The 20,371-nt window shown below is 37.9% G+C and overlaps 1 protein-coding gene across 1 annotated transcript; it reads right to left on the bottom strand.

The window, feature by feature from the left end:
* Window positions 1-325: 325 nt before the first annotated feature.
* Window positions 326-4,279, bottom strand: LOC129258399 (uncharacterized). Its single transcript, XM_054896679.2, has 2 exons — window positions 4,083-4,279; window positions 326-2,164 (listed from the first exon to the last, which is right to left on the bottom strand). The coding sequence occupies exon 2, from the start codon at window positions 2,127-2,129 to the stop codon at window positions 348-350; it is 1,782 nt and encodes a 593-aa protein (XP_054752654.2). The 5' UTR covers window positions 2,130-2,164; window positions 4,083-4,279; the 3' UTR covers window positions 326-347.
* Window positions 4,280-20,371: the final 16,092 nt, after the last annotated feature.

The following is a 20,371-nucleotide window of genomic DNA, read 5'->3' as shown; positions in this document are numbered from 1 at the left end:
ACTGTGCGAGTTGTATGTACAAAGCGAAAAGTGGAAATAAGCTGACCATGAATTGAAAAAAAAAATGGTACTTTGAAACTTTCTAGCCTTAACACACCTTGCATGGATAAATAATACATTAATTTTCGGGTATTTTTCTACTGATCCCTAGTATAATATTCCACTACTTGTCTCTGTCACTTGATGAAACCCCCATTATCTGTCAATAATATGCCTAATCCCTTCAGAATAAGGCCAAGTAAAAAAAGATAGTAGTTGATCGTCCGGGTTTTTTAGAGCAGTGATGAGGGAGGTCCTTACTATTTGCTATCTTACTATTTTGTGAAAAAAAGAAGGAGGCAAGGGGTTTATTTTGCCAATTCGATTAAATCTGGAAGGACGGGAATATTACGATAAATGAAGATATTCCTCGTGTCAGACACAGCCAGACAGTCTCTGGAGAGCGCGGATAGAGAAAACCAGAATTTCTTGTCGTCGATCTTGTAGACAGTCTGTTCCTTCATGATGATCTCATCGAGAGTCCCATCAAGACGATGCTTTGCAACAGAGATCTGCTTGCTTTTACGGAGGACCGCGACAAAGATACTGCCCGTCTTGTCCGCTGTGGCAAAGGAACAGAGAGGAGGTGTCTCTGAGATGGTGGCCTTGACAGCACCAGATCGGTCGTAGACTCTGATTGAATTGAGATCCTTGCTGATGATGCGACCCATGGTGGCGGTTTTAACATTCCAGGGGGCAAAGTCCTTAAGGTCAATCACTTTGGTTGGGTCTCCTCCATCTGGGCTGTAGACGTGGATAACCCGGTGTTCTGCAAAGCCAACGATGATTGATCCGTGGTCGTCGACATCCACAGACATCAATCCACTTGTAGTTGGGGTGTTGAAGGTCACATCGAGCTTGGCATTCTTTTGGCTAAAGAGGAATAGTTTCCGGTGTAGCGTCACAATTGCAATTGTGCTATCCTGCAGGAAAGCAAAGTCAAGAAGCTTGACGTCATGTAAGATTGACTCATGTTCCCTAGTTCCCAATGGATCAATAATTTCCACACCTCCGTTCTTGTATCCAATCGCCAGTTTCCCGTTGGGTGCTGCTTTCATAGAGATGGCTTCACCGATTCTGTTAGTAGGAACGCTCACAGTTCTGGCAAGCCGCCAGCTTGTAGGATGGTCGAGACGCCCAATGTTTATTTGCTTCACAAGTTGTGGATTGGGAGAGAATGATGGTACCTGCAGTCCGCACATCGCATCAAGCAAACCACCGTCAAGACAAGACTCTATCATATTCTTAAGTTTTCGTCGGAGCTCCGGATAGATGCTCGCAACTTCGACGCCAGAAAGAGTTTTCTTTTGAGGCGAATCGATTACAGATTGTGCAAGGTGGTACGTGGTCTTAGCATCCTGTTCAATCTTGTTTGAAATTGTTCCAGTCGATGCTGAACTCAGACCATCAACAGTAGCCAGAAGAGCGTCTCGCTGTAGATTAATTTCATCATTAACAAAGTCCAGTGCGGAATCTGCGGCCATATTGATCTCTTTCTTTAATGCAGTAGCTGCCTCCGACAAATGGACGGTCTCCTCTTTCTCTTCCAGTACTTTTCTGGCATTTTCCAATTTAGGGAGGAACGAACTCGTAGCACTCGTTGCGATCATGACGTCTGCTACCATCTTCCCTACAGCTATCCCTAGGTCATCAAAGTTGTGGTTCCTGTGGTCTCCAATAATGCAGTTACGACAGACAGCCACCATGCACACGCAGCAGAACTGATCGAGTCGTTCGTTCTTGTGAATGGGACATACAACGCCCTCTGCGGACGGACCATTAATAGAACCTTGACAGTTCTCTTCACCCATTCCTGGAGATCTGACAACCGCTCTCCAAGTGTCTGCCATACTATTAACAATCGTGTTCAGTCGAAGACTGCAGATATTTCCTGAAGTAAGAGCTGTCGGCTCCCTACAGGTTGGGCACACTAGGACATTCTTGACTCGCTGTTTCCCCTGGTATTTCACAAGACATCCATGACAGAATGTATGAAGGCATATGAGTGATCTCGCGTTCTTATACAATTCAAGACAAAGGGGGCATTCGAGATCTTGATGAAGTTTGTGTATGCTGGAGGTGGTTTCCATTCTGATATATAATTGTGTGAGTTTTCGTAAGAAATCTGTAAATAAGATATAAACATGATAAATCTGGGTTAAATTTTTTTTTATAAGTAATAGCTGGTTTTCGCTCTTAGATTAGTCATTCAACCTATATGGCTTTGTCGGGTGTAGATGAGTTTTGAACAATGATAAGCTGCCATGCCAAAGGGTGATAGTTATGGGGAACCTTGTTCTCTTCATTCATCTCTCTCACAGCATATTTAAATACAAGAATTGCCAAAGCTGTTGTGCATGTATAATTTCTCACATTTATATGTGTGTATAGACAAGAGCAATAGATTCTGCTAGCTCCTGAACTGTACTAGATTAATATTATTTTATTTTGTGTGTATAGTCGCATTTGATATAATTTGAGTTGTTTCAAATTTATTCTTGCTCTGAATGGAAAATATGTTGACCCTGAAATCGAACAAAAATGACAAGAGCGTGGGCTGGTTTCAGCATGGGGAGGTGGAACTAAAGTGATATGAGGGGGAGGGGTGCACATCTTGGGGAGGTGGAACTTAAGTTTAAACAAGTGGAGCGCCTCTGGCAGTCTCGCCTACATTACGCCAGTCAATATAGCAGCAGTGCTGACTTTAAAAAACAACTATTAACAGTTATCTTGATAAAAGAAACACGATTCATATGATAATAAAATACTACGTTCATTGACCCTAGATGACCTTTGACATAGGTCATGTGACCTGAGCAGGATGTTCAATTTAATCATAATAGATTACTCTAATGTCTGAGTTTCATGAACTAGATCTATAAACTTTCAAAGTTACATGTATGATGGCAATTCAGCAAATACCTCCAACATGCCTGGCAAAAGTTTGTTGACCCTAAATGACATTTGACCTTGGTCATGTGACGTGAAACTTGCACAGGATGTTTGGTGATACTTGGTTACTCTTACATCCAGGTTTCTATAACTAGATCTATAAACTTTTAAAGTTATGATTGCAAATTCAACAAATACCCCAACATTACATAAGTTCATTGACCCTAAATATTTAAAGTGGGCGCGTCGTGGTCTAGTGGTTCTGACTCTCGCCTTTTAAACAGAGGGTCGTGGGTTCGAATCCGGCTAGCGTGTTTTCCTTCAGCAAGAAATGTATCCACACTGTGCTGCACTCGACCCAGGTGAGGTAAATGGGTACCGGCAGGAAATAATTCCTCAAAAAGCTGTGCGCACCAGAATGGGTAGACTAGCATAGCCGGGGTAATAAAGGAGCGCCTTGAGCACCTAGCAAGGTGGATACGTGCGCTATACAAATCCAATATTATTTATTTTATAATTGACCTTTGACCTTGGTCGTGTGACCTTAAACTCACAAAGGATGTTCAGTGATACTTGATTACTCTTATGTCCAAGTTTTATGAACCAAATCCACAACCTTTAAAGTTATGATGGAAATCAAAAAATACCCCCAACATGGTCTAAGTTCATTGACGCTAGATGACCTTTGACCTTGGTCATGTGACCTGAAACTCAGGCAGGATGTTAATAAAGTAATACTTGATTAACCTTAAGTCCAAGTTTCATGAACTAGGGCCATACACATTCTAAGTTATGATGACATTTCAAAATCTTAACCTTCGGTTAACTAAGATTTGGTGTTGACGACGACGCCGCCGCCGTCGGAAAATCGGCGGCTATAGTCTCGCTCTGCTATGCAGTGAGACAAAAATCATCTGTTGAAAGCAAAAAAGGGGGTACAAATTTCGTTTTGCTTGGCAGTGTCGGAACTCCTTTGCCTCGGAGGAAGGGTGCACGTGCACCCAATGACCCCCCCCCCTCCAGCCTACGCCCTCGAATGTACTAGGCGATATTGCACAAGACCAAGAATGGTAATGTACAAATGAGATCAGATGTTAAAATTAATAAAAAATGAACTTGCAAATTAATAGATGATATTCAAAAATACTTACAATAATTAGCTGACGCAGTGAAAATCACAGCCGCTAAGGAATGTATAATTGGATGTTGGATATCGAATAGAAGAGGACTGTTATTCGGAGATCAAAGAAGAAAAGTGCATATATCTTTGCCCGGTGGGATATCATTTATATAAAGTACATGTAATGTATATACTCCATCTTTACAGGTCCATCATGCCCATAAATAACTTCACACGTGTTTTACTGCTCCTCGTGATTATTACAAGTGACGTCAGAGCAGCCTCTTCCGATTTGACAATTTTATTTACTGATCAAGGTTTGTGGAAAATAACTGTACAATATGTTTATCTTCTGATTATGGCTTACCAGATAGGCTTGCACAGTGCGTCCCATAAAAAAACCCGAAATTGAGAATTATCGGATTTTTTCCACAACTTAACCCCAAATATATACAGGTACATGTATACTAAGTTGCTCGAACATTCGTAATCGTAAAATCTACTTTTTTTGCAGTATGTGGCATTGGCAAGTGAAGACAATTTTAAGAAAAAAATGTAAATACAAATCACTTTTCTTGAGAGTATCTGCTCGTTAATGTCATACATTAATCGGGATACTTTTTAATTAACACTTGCATTAAACTACGGAAGAGATCTTCACTGGTTGTGTATTTTGTTTTTTACTCGCCACTCTATTTTCTTACATTTTGTTGAAGAACAACTACGCAATGATAGGCTACCAGTTTAAACAAATTTGATTCATGAAATTATTGACATGCAAACATTGTTTTAAAGAGGCAAAATTTCGTTATTCAAACTCGGCTGAGTCAAAAGACTCAAGGCTTAATAGAAGGGACCTTACGTCTTTTTGCGTTTGACTTTTGAGAAAAGAGAAGGGTAATTATACGCAGAACCCGCGTGAAATTTAGCTTATCGTTAAAATCCTTACCTGGCCCTGGGTAAATAAGAATTATTTATATGTATATGTGGTAAGATCTTTGTAATGATAAATCACTAATAATTTTTTTACTGGGACACGTTGTATAATATTGACACAGACTGTTCAAATTAATTTTATCAATCCACTTACATTGACACTTGTCTCATGATTATGTAGCTGATCTGCGTATAGTCATAAGACAAGTAAGGTATGTAAGTGAATTTAATTAATCATGATGACGTAATGAATCATTCATTAGAGCAACACCAATAAGTTATTCAATCAATCATGCAGACAACTAACCAACAAATCATCAAACCAATCAATCAATCAATCAATCGATCGATCAATCAATCAATCAATCAAGCAAGCAAGCAAGCAATTAATCATGCAGGCAACTAACCAACAAATCATCAAATCAATCAATCAATCAATCAATCAATCAATCAATCAATCAATCAATCAATTAATCAATCATTCAATCAATCAATCAATCAATCGATCGATCAATCAATCATGCAGGCAACTAACCAACAAATCATCAAACCAATCGATAAATCAATCAATCAATCAATCAATCAATCAAGTAAGGAAGCAATCAACCATTCAATAAAACAATCAATCAATCATGCAGACAACTAACCAACAAATCATCAAACCAATCAATCAATCAATCAATCGATCGATCAATCAATCAATCAAGCAAGCAAGCAATCAATCATGCAGGCAACTAACCAACAAATCATCAAACCAATCAATCAATCAATCAATCAATCAATCAATCAATCAATCGATCGATCGATCGATCGATCGATCGATCGATCAATCAATCAATCAATCAATCAATCGATCAATCAATCAATCAATCAATCGATCGATCAATCAATCAATCAATCAATCAATCGATCGATCGATCGATCAATCAATCAAACAACCAATCAATCAAGCAAGCAATCAATCAATCAATCATGCAGGCAACTAACCAACAAATCATCAAATCAATCGATCAATCAATCAATCAATCAATCAATCAATCAATCAATCAATCAATCAATTAATCAATCATTCAATCAATCAATCAAACAATCAATCAATCAAGTAAGGAAGCAATCAACCATTCAATAAAACAATCAATCAATCATGCAGGCAACTAACCAACAAATCATCCAACCATCCAATTAATCAATCATTCGATAAGTCAATCAATCAATCAATCAACCAATCAATCAATCAATTAATCAATCATTCGATAAGTCAATCAATTAATCAATCAACCAATCAATCAATCAATAAATTAATCAATCATTCGATAAGTCAATCAATCAATCAATCAATCAATAAGTCAATCAATCAATCAACATATCAAACATCTATCAATCAAGCAATCAGTAATTCAATCAAAAATTATCCATACAATTAACCATAACAATTAAATAACCAACAGTAACACATTATTGATGGATTCATAACGAGAAATCAGTCAGTCAATCAATCATAACAATTTATCAATCAATTAATAAATCAGCTAGTTATCACTTGTCTATTCCGTTTAGCGAAAGAAATTGAAATTTCGTCGCAGTATATACAGGCCATAAAGACTACAATGAGTCTATGTTTAACAAGCAGTTAATATGTGAAACAAAAAAGTACACAGAATTTTAAGTACTACAGCATAGTGGTAGAATTCATGACATTCGAATATGAACAAATACATTCTATAGGCCTACTATAAACCAACTCGAATGAACAAATCTGAATGTGTGTATCTTTATTATAACCACAACACTATTTTACCCCTAAATAGGCCAAGGGGGGGGGGGGGGCTCCGAGCTCTACGATTCGCGCAATATTTTCGCCGTGCAATTTTTTTTTGACCGAGCCGCTTGCACATCTTTTGAGACAAATTTGCGACGCTCGGGTACGCAGTTTACGAAATTACTCAACATTTTGTAAGTGCAGGTCAGACCAAATTTGCTTTAAAAAACGTGATTTTGTGTACAAAGTCAATGCAAATTGTGTTTTCAACCAAAAATCATAAATGATTACTTTTAGTTTTGCTGGTCGCAAAGGATTGATTTTATGCTGTTTATGATCTCAAATGAGTCCCCAAGAAAGTTCCAATCAATCAATCAATCAAGCAAGCAATCAACCATTCAATCAAACAATCAATCAATCAATCAATAAATAAATCAATCAAGCAAGCAAGCAAGCAATCAATCAACCATTCAATCAAACAATCAATCAATCAATCAATCAATCAATCATGCACGCAACTAACCAACAAATCATCAAACCAACAAATCATCAAACCAATCAATCAATCAAACAATCAATCAATCAATCAAGTAAGGAAGCAATCAACCATTCAATAAAACAAACAATCAATCAATCATGCAGGCAACTATCCAACAAATCATCCAACCATCCAATCAATCAATCAATCAATCAACATCAATCAATCAATCAATCAATCAACCATTCAATCAATCAATCAACCATTCGATCAATCAATCAATCAATCAATCAATCAATCGATCGATCAATCAATCAAACAACCAATCAAACAACCAATCAATCAATCAATCAATCAATCAAGTAAGGAAGCAATCAACCATTCACTAAAACAATCAATCAATCAATCATGCAGGCAACTAACCAACAAATCATCCAACCATCCAATCAATCAACCATTCAATCAATCAATCATTCGATAAGTCAATCAATCAATCAATCATCAAATCAATCAATCAATCTATCAATCAAGCAATCAGTAATTCAATAAAAAATGATCCATACAATTAACCATAACAATTAAATAACCAACAGTAACACATTATTGATGGATTCATAACGAGAAATCAGTCAGTCAATCTATCATAACAATTTATCAATCAATTAATAAATCAGCTAGTTATCACTTGTCTATTCCGTTTAGCGTAAGAAAATGAAATTTCGTCGCAGTATATACACGCCATAAAGACTAAAATGAGTCTATGTTTAACAAGCAGTTAATATGTGAAACAAAAAAGTACACAGAATTTTAAGTACTACAGCATAGTGGTAGAATTCATGACATTCGAATATGAACAAATACATTCTATAGGCCTACTTTAAACCAACTCGAATGAACAAATCTGAATGTGTGTATCTTTATTATAATCACAACACTATTTTACCCCTAAATAGGCCAAGGGGGGGGGGGGGGCTCCGAGCTCTACGATTCGCGCAATATTTTCGCCGTGCAATTTTTTTTGACCGAGCCGCTTGCACATCTTTTGAGACAAATTTGCGACGCTCGGGTACGCAGTTTACGAAATTACTCAACATTTTGTAAGTGCAGGTCAGACCAAATTTGCTTTAAAAAACGTGATTTTGTGTACAAAGTCAATGCAAATTGTGTTTTCAACCAAAAATCATAAATGATTACTTTTAGTTTTGCTGATTTTATGCTGTTTATGATCTCAAATGAGTCCCCAAGAAAGTTAATCGAAAAAAACAAATGGTCGAAAAAACAGAGAAATACATAAGAAATTGCAAAAAAAATATAATACATAAGAAATTGATCCGTTATCCCAAATTTTTTACGCACATTTGCTGAGAACACCACAAAGAGTTTCTACACCAAAATTTAGAACATTTGGAGCTGTATTTAGGGAGTTATAGGAAAAAGTATAATGTAAAAGTATAATGACGCCTGACTGTAGGCCTACATGGAAAGTCCGTGGTTCGATCCTCGGCCGCGTCACCTTTGCCCGTGAGCAAAGCATTTAATCTACTCTGCTCTTTTATCCTGCATTCAAATAAATGAAAATGCTATACGCATTCTTGGTAACTAGGTGTGCATGTGTTTAAAAAAAATATTGCATATAAATTAGCATAATCAATTAATAGCAATTTGCATGAAATAAATTGCTATACAATTTTGTAGGTTATGTCCCAGACAGGGGCGGATCCAGGATTTTCCAAAGGGGGGGGGGGGGCAAATTTATCGGAGAAAATTTTGACAAGCCAAAAAAAAGGTTTTTAGCCATAGATTAAGGATATTTCATACCCAAAAGGGGGGGGGGCATATGATCTCCCAAAATACCCCGGCCTAGATAGGGTTAAAGCAACGATTTGGTTTTTAAACCATGATTATAATACAAACTGTATATCATGTATATGGACAGCCAGGGCGAAATCGTTTAGTTCAATATGGTATCTGGGAGGGGCAAGACAGGCACGTGGGCTAAGTGCCATGTTCAGTGTGTGAAAAAATGCAAGGGGAAACTGAAGAGAAAAAAAAGAAAGAAAGAAAGGGCAATATTAAAAGTTCAATGTGATGAACAGCCGAAGGAGTCAGAGCCTTCTAAATTTCGGACCGGAAAGGTGAGAGTTCGGGGCATGTTCCTATAGGTGTTGGAAGAACGCATTTTCTTTGTTTGGTGTACACACAGTCTGTTCAAATCTGTACTCTTTCTTCACATTTACGCCGATAGATACTTGTTGCAATGTCGGTAATACTTCCAGCATATTCTTCTGGCTTCTGAATTAGTCAAAAGATAAATAATTGGCTGGACCCAGGTGGTAGGCCTACTCTCAGAAATCATATCCAGATTAAACACATAATCTTGTCGGATACCATTAATGATGTGCGGTATCCACGTAATGAAAAAAAGAAGATGTAATCAGAATAATTGTAATCAACCCTTTTAACCGTCCTTGTAGTGGACGATATGGGATTTCCGGGCGGTTTACATCAATCCGATTCCGCAAATGGCCATTTCCTTGTCTCCTACTATCAGTATTCTCGGTGCTGCTATGTCCGACAATCCTTAAACCAATGGCAACCGCTTTGGACTGCTTACGCACGATAAAGAGTAAATGAAATTACATCGTGGTTACAAGGACTAAGGTTAGAACGGCAGGGATATTATTGTATAATATCTCGATGTTTAACTTCGATGAACGGGTGTTAATACGACTAAGGCACATATCAATTTTAATCTTATCAACGGGGAATTTGGAATGGGGAGATACGGTCCATGGATAATTATATATGTTCAAAAAGGTATGAAACCAGTGAAGGGATGAACCTTTTCCTGGTTAGTATGGTTAGGTATCTGATTGGCTTTGTCACCAGGAGATACAGGTTGAAGCTGATTCCACAAAGACATATCATATCACGGATGGGCACGAAGTATGATATACGAAACTAAGGAAGAATTGTATTGTCAATTGTATACAAGCCTCCCCACCTAGTTCCTCAACGGATATACACATGATGCTCCAGAAGCTCTAGCTTACGCTGTAAGCAAGGTCCAAGATGGAAATAACTTCAGGACTACAAGATGGCAAGATAAAGCGCTTTCATGTAGTCCTGAAGTTTTTTTCTGAAGATGGATTACAAGAAGTACGATAGCTTTGAAACATACCGATAGGACAGACATTAAACCGTACCCACACATTGCTAGATATAATTGAAATAGTCTGCTGCGTTCCCAACCATGTCTAATCCAGAATCAGTGGTGACCATCTTCCGGTCCGGACAGGCGCTTGATAAATGTCGATCAGAATGGCGATCAAAATGAATATTGATGTGTTCCTAAAATCTTGTCAGATTACATATTCCCGAGAAATCTTCTAAGAAACATAAGCACACGAACTGAACGAAGACCCCTAATAGATGACAACACCCCGACGCCACGGAAATCCAATTTAGTATTGTATTTCTGTCACCTCAAAGTGAGCTCGTCAGGCGCCATTACTGGCTAAAAACGTGGCCGATATAAAATGACAGCTTGATTGGATGGTTCATTATAGGAGTAAATATTAAGGATTCGGAGGGATATCTGTATCATTAATGCAAATGCAGAAAGTGGCACTATTTGTGAAAGGTAATATAAATTGATGGGAAATGGGCAATAACTTTATTGAGACTTGTTAAGGATCAATCATTGTTAAACTTAGTTTGCATCATCATCTTAATCATGTTAATTCCAAAATATGATCAGACGAGGCAAGTCTTTAATTTGGTTGATGTCAGTTCAACTCAGCATATAAACAAATAGTTTTTCAATCAGGCAGATAACAACCATACAATAAATGAATATCTAATAGAGGCGTCAATCCGAAGAGGAAAAAAAAATCTCATTTTTTCTTTTTGTCTATTTCTTCTAATTAGTATTTTTTATTTCCTAAATCTCTTTTATTTTCAAACGGTAGTAGTAAATTTTCTAGTGGTAGAGCTCGCTCGCCTCACTCGCTTGCAGTTTACATCTTATCAAATGCCAATTTCATTCAATTATAGATTTTAATACAAAGGTTTCGAGAATGTATTATACCTTTAATCACATCGCATAGTCACGATCTTATTTAAACTTACTCGTTGCTTTGGTTTGTATTTTGAACAGTAAGCCAGGATTATTTATGAATATGCAGACGAGCGTAGCGAGCGAGAAAAAGGCATTAAAAGATCTGTTGATAAACAAAGTCATATTAACGAGATGGTGATTCTGGAATGTACCTCGTAGTTGTTCCGGCATGTCTGGAACACAAGGGTTACAAACCGCCTGCTCTTCCTCATTATTGTAGGATCCAGCGGAAGGGCCTGGTTTTAATAAGCAGAATGTATAAGTTGAAACTGATCTCAAACAGTGTAAGCATTAAAACTGTAAAGCGATACAACAAAACACTAAGCCTATGATCACTTCAAAATTAAAAGATAAAACAAATGATATTCCAAGTGGTTCAGGTTGCACTTAAGATCAGATCACAATACCAATATATGATAGATTAATTGCATATGTCCATGGTAGTGCATCTCCTATTTGCAAAGTATTATCAATGGCTTTTGGGTGTCGAGGATTTCAGAGGCAGTTCCGTTCCTTGAAGTCTCTGATCATGTATTTGAAATGTGCTACAACTTCAGTAGATTTGCTCAGGTCTGCAGCACCTTACATGTTTTCGGAAAAGTCCTCTTGCTTCAGGATTCGTCAACAAGTACACAATAGGCTGTATCCACGTGTTGCTCAGAGGGAAAAAGTCAAGTATAGTCTCCAATGTGCCGTTTACCGGCATGATGTTGAAAAGATATGGGATCCAACAGAAACAGAAAGCAAAGTTTAAGATGAGGATCGTAACCAAACCTTTGAACCGTCTTCCTCGACGACGTTCCACTTGGCCACCCATCTGTAGGTCAGCTCCATTCTGTGGCTGTCCACGCTGTTGATCCGTTTCATCGCGTGGTCTTACTGCATTTTCAACCTCTTTAGATTTCTTCCTGGCAATGAAAAGTAGCCTGATGTAAATGGTGATTGTGCATAACATCGTTGCACCTACTGGAAACGAAATATAACCATAGGTGATCCTGTAAAGTGAGCCTAATTCCTGCATGCCTTGAAGGGTTTGACATTGGTTTATGAGTGTTGTAATGAAGGGAGAATCTGGAATCGGATATATCATTCCACACGCTAACACTATCAACAAGCAAGCGACTGAAAGTGTACAGATGAATCTTTTTCTTGTTACAATTGTGTGATAGCGGAGAGGTCGTGTGACTAAGAGATAGAGGTTGAAACTAATACCACAGAGGCATAGCATTATGGACCACAGAGCCGTGGTATACACGAATAGAAAGACCATACTTATAATCAAACAGGTCTTGTAGTCACTATAGAAGAACCAGGTCATGTTCCAAATACCCCATGTCACTGCTAGGATCATGTCAGATATTGTCAAAATCTGATAGAGAAGTCGCATGTATTCCTGCAGATTTTGCTGACGATAAATGACAAACAGAACAGCTCCATTCAACAGAGAGGAAAGAATTATAGTCAAAATGTAGAAGGTTCCACTGATACAATCAAGGTTCTCACCAGTTCGTCTTGCCGTTCCGTTCCCTCCAATATCAACTCCTGTCAGATCCCGCGCAGAATTGATCTCCATTGTCCGATTAAAAAGTTCATCAAATACTGAAAGAAATCATTCTAACATTAAATCATTAAAAAGCAAAAAGGATTAAGCGATTTCTAAACGTCTGATATCTACTAATCATGACTCAACCATCAAGGAGGACTATGTCGATGCACATTTGTCTGCAAAGAAAACGTAAGCGAGGTATGAAATAATTTATCAGCACAATGTCTTCCGCATCAAAGAGTTGGAACATGTTCTTACAAATTATAAGGCAGCCTCTAAGTATTCCTTTGCCAGAAATGAAAATGTCCATGCCTTTAGCACGATGTATTTTGTCGTAACTTTTTTTTTCAACATGCATAATAACACGCATGTTCATGAAAGTCTTCTGATTTGTCATCTGCCCTGATAAGAGCTCTGGAAGTCGTGATAGGCAGGCGTAATATACAATCATACTGTAATTGCATATTTGATAACGTGTCATATCTAATAACAAAAGTTCATTTATCAATCTATCTGTGTCAATCGGATCTCATGAAGTCATATTTTCATAATGAAATTAATTATTAGACATTAAGCCCGGAGAAGGCGGTAAAGTGAACCATAGTATGTGAAAATAATAATTGATCAAGGGTGACAGCTAAAAAGGGGCTTGGCTAAGGAGGGGATGGGCAATTACCTTGATGATGATGATGATGATCAGACGTGGAAAATGGAAGCTAGATGGGAGGAGTGAAGGGAAAATTTAAATATTACGTCATGCTCTCAACCTGCATTGCTTTTCAATTGCTATGTCTACTTGCTTTTTAGGTAATATTGATTTTACCTGTCAAAGGCGGTTCCCTTCGGACCCCCCCTAAGGGTGGAGGTTTCTTTAGTGCTTCGAAAAAATACCCCTCCATTACATGTATATTTCGTTTATTTATTTGTAACGTGTCTTGTTAAATTAACATTATGTTTAATCTTTTCTCTCATCCTTTAATATTGTCGTGTAATAGAAGCTTGATTCTGGCTCTGGGGTCTTCGAGCTGACAGTTCTAATTCTATACGACTTTCGAAATATCGACTTTCACAGACACATCATTTTTGTCGTTATATCGGCATTGAACTGTCCAATTCGAATCCGTTATTAGTTTCCATTAAGATTAATTGCATAATTAAGATACTGTTGTTTAACATGCTTGCGAAAAATAGATGCAAGTTTCCTTGGTTTCCTTGTTCGTCGTATAAATTAGTCCCATGCAGAAACTGAACAAACCAGTTTATCCAGAATATTAGACAATGATCCGACGATGCTCCTATAATCAGATTCGGAGGAAAGAAACTCCTGTGCAAAATCAATTTGACTGAAATAGGAGGATTACAGAGAATTAATTAAATCATAACAATTCCATCAAAATCGGGAAATTAATAGGTTATATCTATGATAAACTTGTAATCTTTGTGCAAATTTCAGAACCTCATATACTTTGTCATTAATTGAAGTGATCCATTAGCAGTTAAACCGCCAGCAAGCACTGTACATTCAGAATGGCCCGATCAGCTCATTGACACCTTACAAATTTTAAGAAAAGTCCTCTCGCTTCAGGATTCGTCAACAAGTACACAATAGGCTGTATCCATGTGTTACTTAGAGGGAAAAGGTCAAGTATAGTCTGCAATGTGATGTAAGAAAACATGCCGCTCACAAGCAATGGTATCCACGAAATACAAAAAGAACAGGTTAAGATGAGTATCGTAACTAAGCCTTTGAATCGTTTTCTCTGTACACGTTCCGCATTGCCAACCACTTGTAGGTCGGCTAGATTCTGTGGCCGTCCATGTTGTCCGTCCGTCCTTTGATTCCCCGGGGTTTCTTCTCGCCGTCTTTCTACGGTTTGAACCTCCCTTGCTTTCTTCCTGGCAATGCAGAGTAGCTCAATATAAATAAAGCTCGTACATAACATTGTTACACACACGGGGAGACAACAATAAGCATAGATGATCAAGCTAAACGCGTTGTCTCGAAGTATCTGAGTTTGACATAAGCTTATGAGTTTGATTATGAAGGGAGAATCCGGAACCGGAAATACGATTCCACAGGACATAACTATCACCAGGTAAGCACCTGACAACGTGCAGATGAATCTTTTTCTTGTTACAATTGTGTGATAACGGAGAGGTCGTGTGACAAGGAGATATAGATTGAAGCTTATACCACAGAGACATACCATGATGGACCACAGCGAAGTGTAAGTCATGTATGGAAAGACCATGCTGACTATCGCGCATGTCTTGTAGTCACCTAAGGAGTGCCATACCATGCTCCAAACACCCCACGTGATCCCGAAGATCATATCAGATACTGTCAAAATCTGATGGAGAATTCGCATGTAATCCTGAAGATTTTGCTGGTGATGAATGACAACCAGTACAAGTCCATTCAAAAGAGTGGACAACATGATGCTCAAGAGATACAAAGTGCTGCTTGTCGGATCTAAGATTTTAGTCCCGCTTTTTGTTTCATTGCCAATGAACGCCACTCCTGTCTTTTCTGAAGTTGGATTGCTATCCATTGTCCAATCATTCAGGATCCTAAATTACTTTATCAGGACAATTAACCCAATTAAGCATCAGTTATTCGTCCTATTTACTGAAAATGTAAGATATTGTGACACTTGGACAGTTCGAAAGCTTGCATCGATATCAGAAATGTGTCGCCTCCAATTGATTCGGATGCTCGACTGCAGATACAGACCCCGTGGTACGGAACACACCTACATAATTATCAACAGAAATGTATTTGACATCTCATCAGGAGGAATATATTTTTTCTAGGTAGCTTATCACTGGATCTGGAATGACACTGCTACGTTTCGGGCACCATCCGTATTTTAATATCAGTTTCTTTCTATGAACATCATCTAAAATAAATCATTCTCACTACGTTTTATGAACAGTCCATCTTAAGTATATTGAGTAAACATGATAAAGCGATGGAATATGACATATTCGATTGGATGTCTTGCAATATGACTTTAACAAACATGTTATCTGATCAGTGGCGTAGCTAGGATTTTTTTCCTGGGGGGTCCTTGCTCTTTCAGGGGGGCACCATTTTTTCCGTTGTGTGTGTATGTGTCACAAGGGCGGATCCGACTTTCGCCAATCGGGGACGGGGCCCGAAATTATCTTCACCTATATTTCCCCCGATCAGTCACTTCTTAGTTTTATTCTTATAAAACAACATAAACATGAAATAATCTCATAAGCCTTATAAAAAGTGCGAGCGCGAAGCGCGAGCGATTTTTTGTTGTTGTTACTTTCATGTATTGTATCGTGAAAATTTAATATTCTGGGCAATGTTATGTGTGATCCTGAACAAGATTCGTATGTAAGTAGATGGTTACTGCGAACGCTAAGCGCGAGCAGAAATTTTTATTAACTGTTCTAGCATTATCGAAAAGGGACCTGTTAAGGACTGCTTACAGTTACCCACGAAGACGGTATATATTTCAATAGTGCGAGCGCGAAGCGCGAGCAATTTTTTTTTTGACATTCCGACCTAAAAAATGGTCATTCTAAGCACTTTTTTGTATTAATAAATGGGATAGGTATGTAACTAAACAATTGATGCGAGCGCGAAGCGGGAGAGGAAGAAAATTGAGATTTTAGACCTAAAAGCGGGACACTCTATTCCAGATATTTTGTAAATCATAAATAGGATATAGTTAATTGGGTATCATTAATAATGCGATCGTGAAGCGTGAGCATACAAGTATTGATATTCTGATGTGAAACTGGATAGTTTAAGTACATTTAATATAAAGAACATGCAGGCTATCGCGCATGTTTTAGATTTAGACCTAGAATCTGGGCAGTCTGAATACATTTGTTTAATGGAACATTATGGAATACACGTAGACAATAGGAACTTGGCAAATCAAACAATTTGACCACGCAGCGTGCATGAGCTTAAAAATGCTGATATGTAGACTATAAAAGGGACATTTTACAGCTAGAGCACTTAAATTTGTTAATGAAAAAAACATTGATGAAAGCTCGATGTCCGAGTTAAAATATATTTTGTATATTGACTTCAAAACTTGCTCCATATCAGCCTATATTGAGCAAGATATGAATCTCATCGAACAGGCAATTCTGGCGCGAAGCGCAAGCAAACGTTTTATAAAGTAACATGAAAGATTTTTTTTTTTTTGCAAGTCTTCCCTTCACATTATTTCATTCACTCGTTTTCCTCCTCTTTTTTTTCTTCTGTCTTTCTTCTTCTTTTCCTTTTTTCCTTTCTTCTTTCTCCCTTTTTTTTGCTCTGCCAATTTTTTTTCAGGGGGGGGGGGGGGCACGTGCCCCCCAGGCCCCCCCCCCACCCCCGTAGCTACGCCACTGTATCTGATCAGTTTGCTTTACTTGGGCTCATGAAATCATGGTATATGCTCATCATGTGGCTAAACCCGAGTCATTCTCACAAAATAGTTTTGTGTCAATCACTCTGCTTTAATTTGACTTCAAAATCTAATGGTACATCACATTTTGAGTAAATATCTTGATCAAAATTGCGAGTGGCAAAGTCAACAAATCACCTCTCCGACTCGCAAAATAAGTGGTTTGCTAAAGAATAAGGAAAAAATTGATTTATTAATCTGATGTACAATTAAAGTCGATTTTCTATCATCTTTTTAAAATTGAAATATGGAACACATGGTTTTTGTTCTTTGTCAATATCATCCACCAAAGAGGGACACACTAGCCTATACATAAAAGACATCACAAGATAAAAAAAAAAGCAGATAGGCCTAATATTATACATCAAACACTTATAACTTTCGTGTTTTTTCTTCTCTCTCTGTGAAGGCAGATCTTATCAGGACACTGAGTAAAACTTATATTGATCCATGTAAATTCCACAATGGGGCTTTGCAAACCGTTACGTTTAATTGAAAATCAAGCATAAGTCTCAAATCAGACGTAATGGGCTGTAACAAGAAAGTTGAAATTGCAATTGAACGCATATATCAATTATAAATTTCTTTTTAAATGATTTCCGCATGGTCAATTTAATCTCACCTCCAAGCTAATTTAGTACGTGTATGGCATTGTCTTCTAAGTTCTACTCATATCCACTACCAAATGAACCAATGTCAAGCCCAGTAAAAATGAATACAGTGTCGTATGAGGTCAATACAAGGCTTCTTGGCATTCTTGGTAGTCGATAGGTATACTAGGGGTTGGACCCAGCAAACTGTAGAAGCCATTTTATCCAAGACGTTTAGCCAGTTACCCGACGAAGCTATCGGAATTAAATATATCACACATAATGGTGTCCATACTGCGAGGAAGGAACTTGACAAAAGGGCAACGGTGAAGATGCCTTTGAACCGTCCCCGTGGTCCCGGCTGTTTCCCCTGGCCTTGCAGATTCGAGCCATCGGATGGATCCCCTGGAGCGGCATGCATTTCAAAGTTATCAACAGCCTTTCTTTGTCTTCGAAGGATCCTCAGAAGATTGAAGTAGATGCCTAACAATAGGAAGAATGTGATGTTGGTAGGTACGATGTAACTAATGGAGCTAAGTTCGCCTAATCTGTGTTTCAGTACGATATTTTTTATCACACATTCCTCAATATCCTGTTGAGTAACAGGGGAAGTCGGAACTGGAAAGTTGCACCCACTGAAAAGCAACACAGCAATAAGAGAACTAACGAAAGTAACTTTGATTCGTCTGGGGGTAACTATGGTGTGATAACGCAATGGTCGAGTGATCAGAAGGTACTTGTTGACGTTGATGCCGCAGAGACACGCCATTATCAAAATAAATGTCAGACGAGATGGAAACACAAATATTAGTGTAATAAGAGAACATAGATGCCGACTTTTCACTGCAAACCATAGCAAAGACCAGCAATTCCATGAGATTCCATTGGTGAGACACGCGATTGCTAGCATCCGATATAACAGCTTCATAACGTCCTGAATGTTTCTCTGTCTGTGGATGACGATCAGAAATACTATGTTGAAGGTCATACCAAGGACTAAGTTGACTACGTACACGCTGGCTCCATGATTGAAGCTCCAGGTAGCCTCAGTGGTACCATTGTTCAGTTCATCCATGATTATTGTTTATACTGTTATTCTGGTTGCTATCCTTCAATATTAAATCAACAAAAGAAACTGATTATTTGGCAGCAACGCCGACATGGCCAACATTTTAGTATTCCCGCCTTTACTGTTAAATATTTTGCTTTGCTAATGTAAATACCGAAAAACGATCCTGACTGCAGATCCACAAGATCCAAAACCTGATAGTCAAGCAACGCTTTTCATGTTTCGTCGGGTGTTGTTGAACTGCAAAACTTCTTCGTTTCCCTGGGTACATAGCAATCAAGTATGTAAGGTAAACAACACATGCGCTCTCACATGTCTGAGGGAAATACAGCAAATTTGAAATTTAGGCATGACATCTCTCGTGCCATTGTGAATATAACTGTCTGGAAATAATGTACAGTGCTTTTGTTCTAAAGGTAAAGAAGACATTCAAGCAAATGGAGTCATATTACTGTCGTTGTTTGAATGCTGATTGCTATCTACTTCCGACAAGTCCTTATAGTTTAAAAAAAAAGTGAATAATGGTCAAACAAACTGGGTGTCTTCTCCTATCATTAGTTGAGAATTTTATTGTAACCTCCGGAATAATGACATCGCAAGAGATGGAGTAAATTGCATGATAAATTTGTTTTCTTTCACTCCATTATCCAACTATTGCATGAACCGGCATTAAAACAGACGGATGCAGAGTCAGACATTTGTATACTCTGTAAATTAAATCTATGTCAAAGCTCACTGGTGATAGTACAGGTGAAGAGGCTGCATTTCAGAGGGTTGGCTAGTTGGCTATGGCTACAATGAAGTCACATTTCCCGCGCATTTTCCACTTGCACTGACATCCAGGTAGTTCCTTTCAGATGTGTTATGTTAAACCTATAGTACGGACATACCAGTTTATATACCTGATAATTTCTCGTGCAAAAGGTACATGAAACCAGGGAACATTTTAATAAGTTTTCAATTCGACATAATCACGAGATATCGATTCAACTAATAGCAAGTTTTACCTTTTGTAATTATCGTCTCTTTAATATTGATACTTGTAAGTAAAATTCAATATATAAGACTTTCACCGAGTGCGGGAGACGTGTTATTGAATTATTTTAACCAAAGAGCATGCTTCGCGTGTTTGCCCAGTTATTTTCAAACATCACTTCTTCGCTAAATAAATATAAAGTATAATTTGACGAATACAGAATTGTTTCCTGTTCTCAATCTAGATATTTTCTACTTACCTTAAGACTCCCACGCTCTCTCTCTCTTATCGATGAAGATCTAGAATTTCGTCTACCAGCCATGCATTTCAAAGTTGAAATGAATGAAGTATTATATGTCTTAGCGATTATAATAAATATTTAACAGTGAAGAAAAAAAAATTATTAA

The sequence above is a fragment of the Lytechinus pictus genome, chromosome 4 (genome assembly GCF_037042905.1).
Source record: "Lytechinus pictus isolate F3 Inbred chromosome 4, Lp3.0, whole genome shotgun sequence".
Taxonomy (NCBI): Eukaryota; Metazoa; Echinodermata; class Echinoidea; order Temnopleuroida; family Toxopneustidae; genus Lytechinus; species Lytechinus pictus.
Note: the sequence above shows the minus strand (reverse complement) of the source record. Positions and strands in the feature narration are given on the sequence as shown.

Coding starts and splice junctions, on each gene's coding strand:
- LOC129258399 (XM_054896679.2), bottom strand. CDS start 2,129: ATGGAAACCACCTCCAGCATACACAAACTTCATCAAGATCTCGAATGC.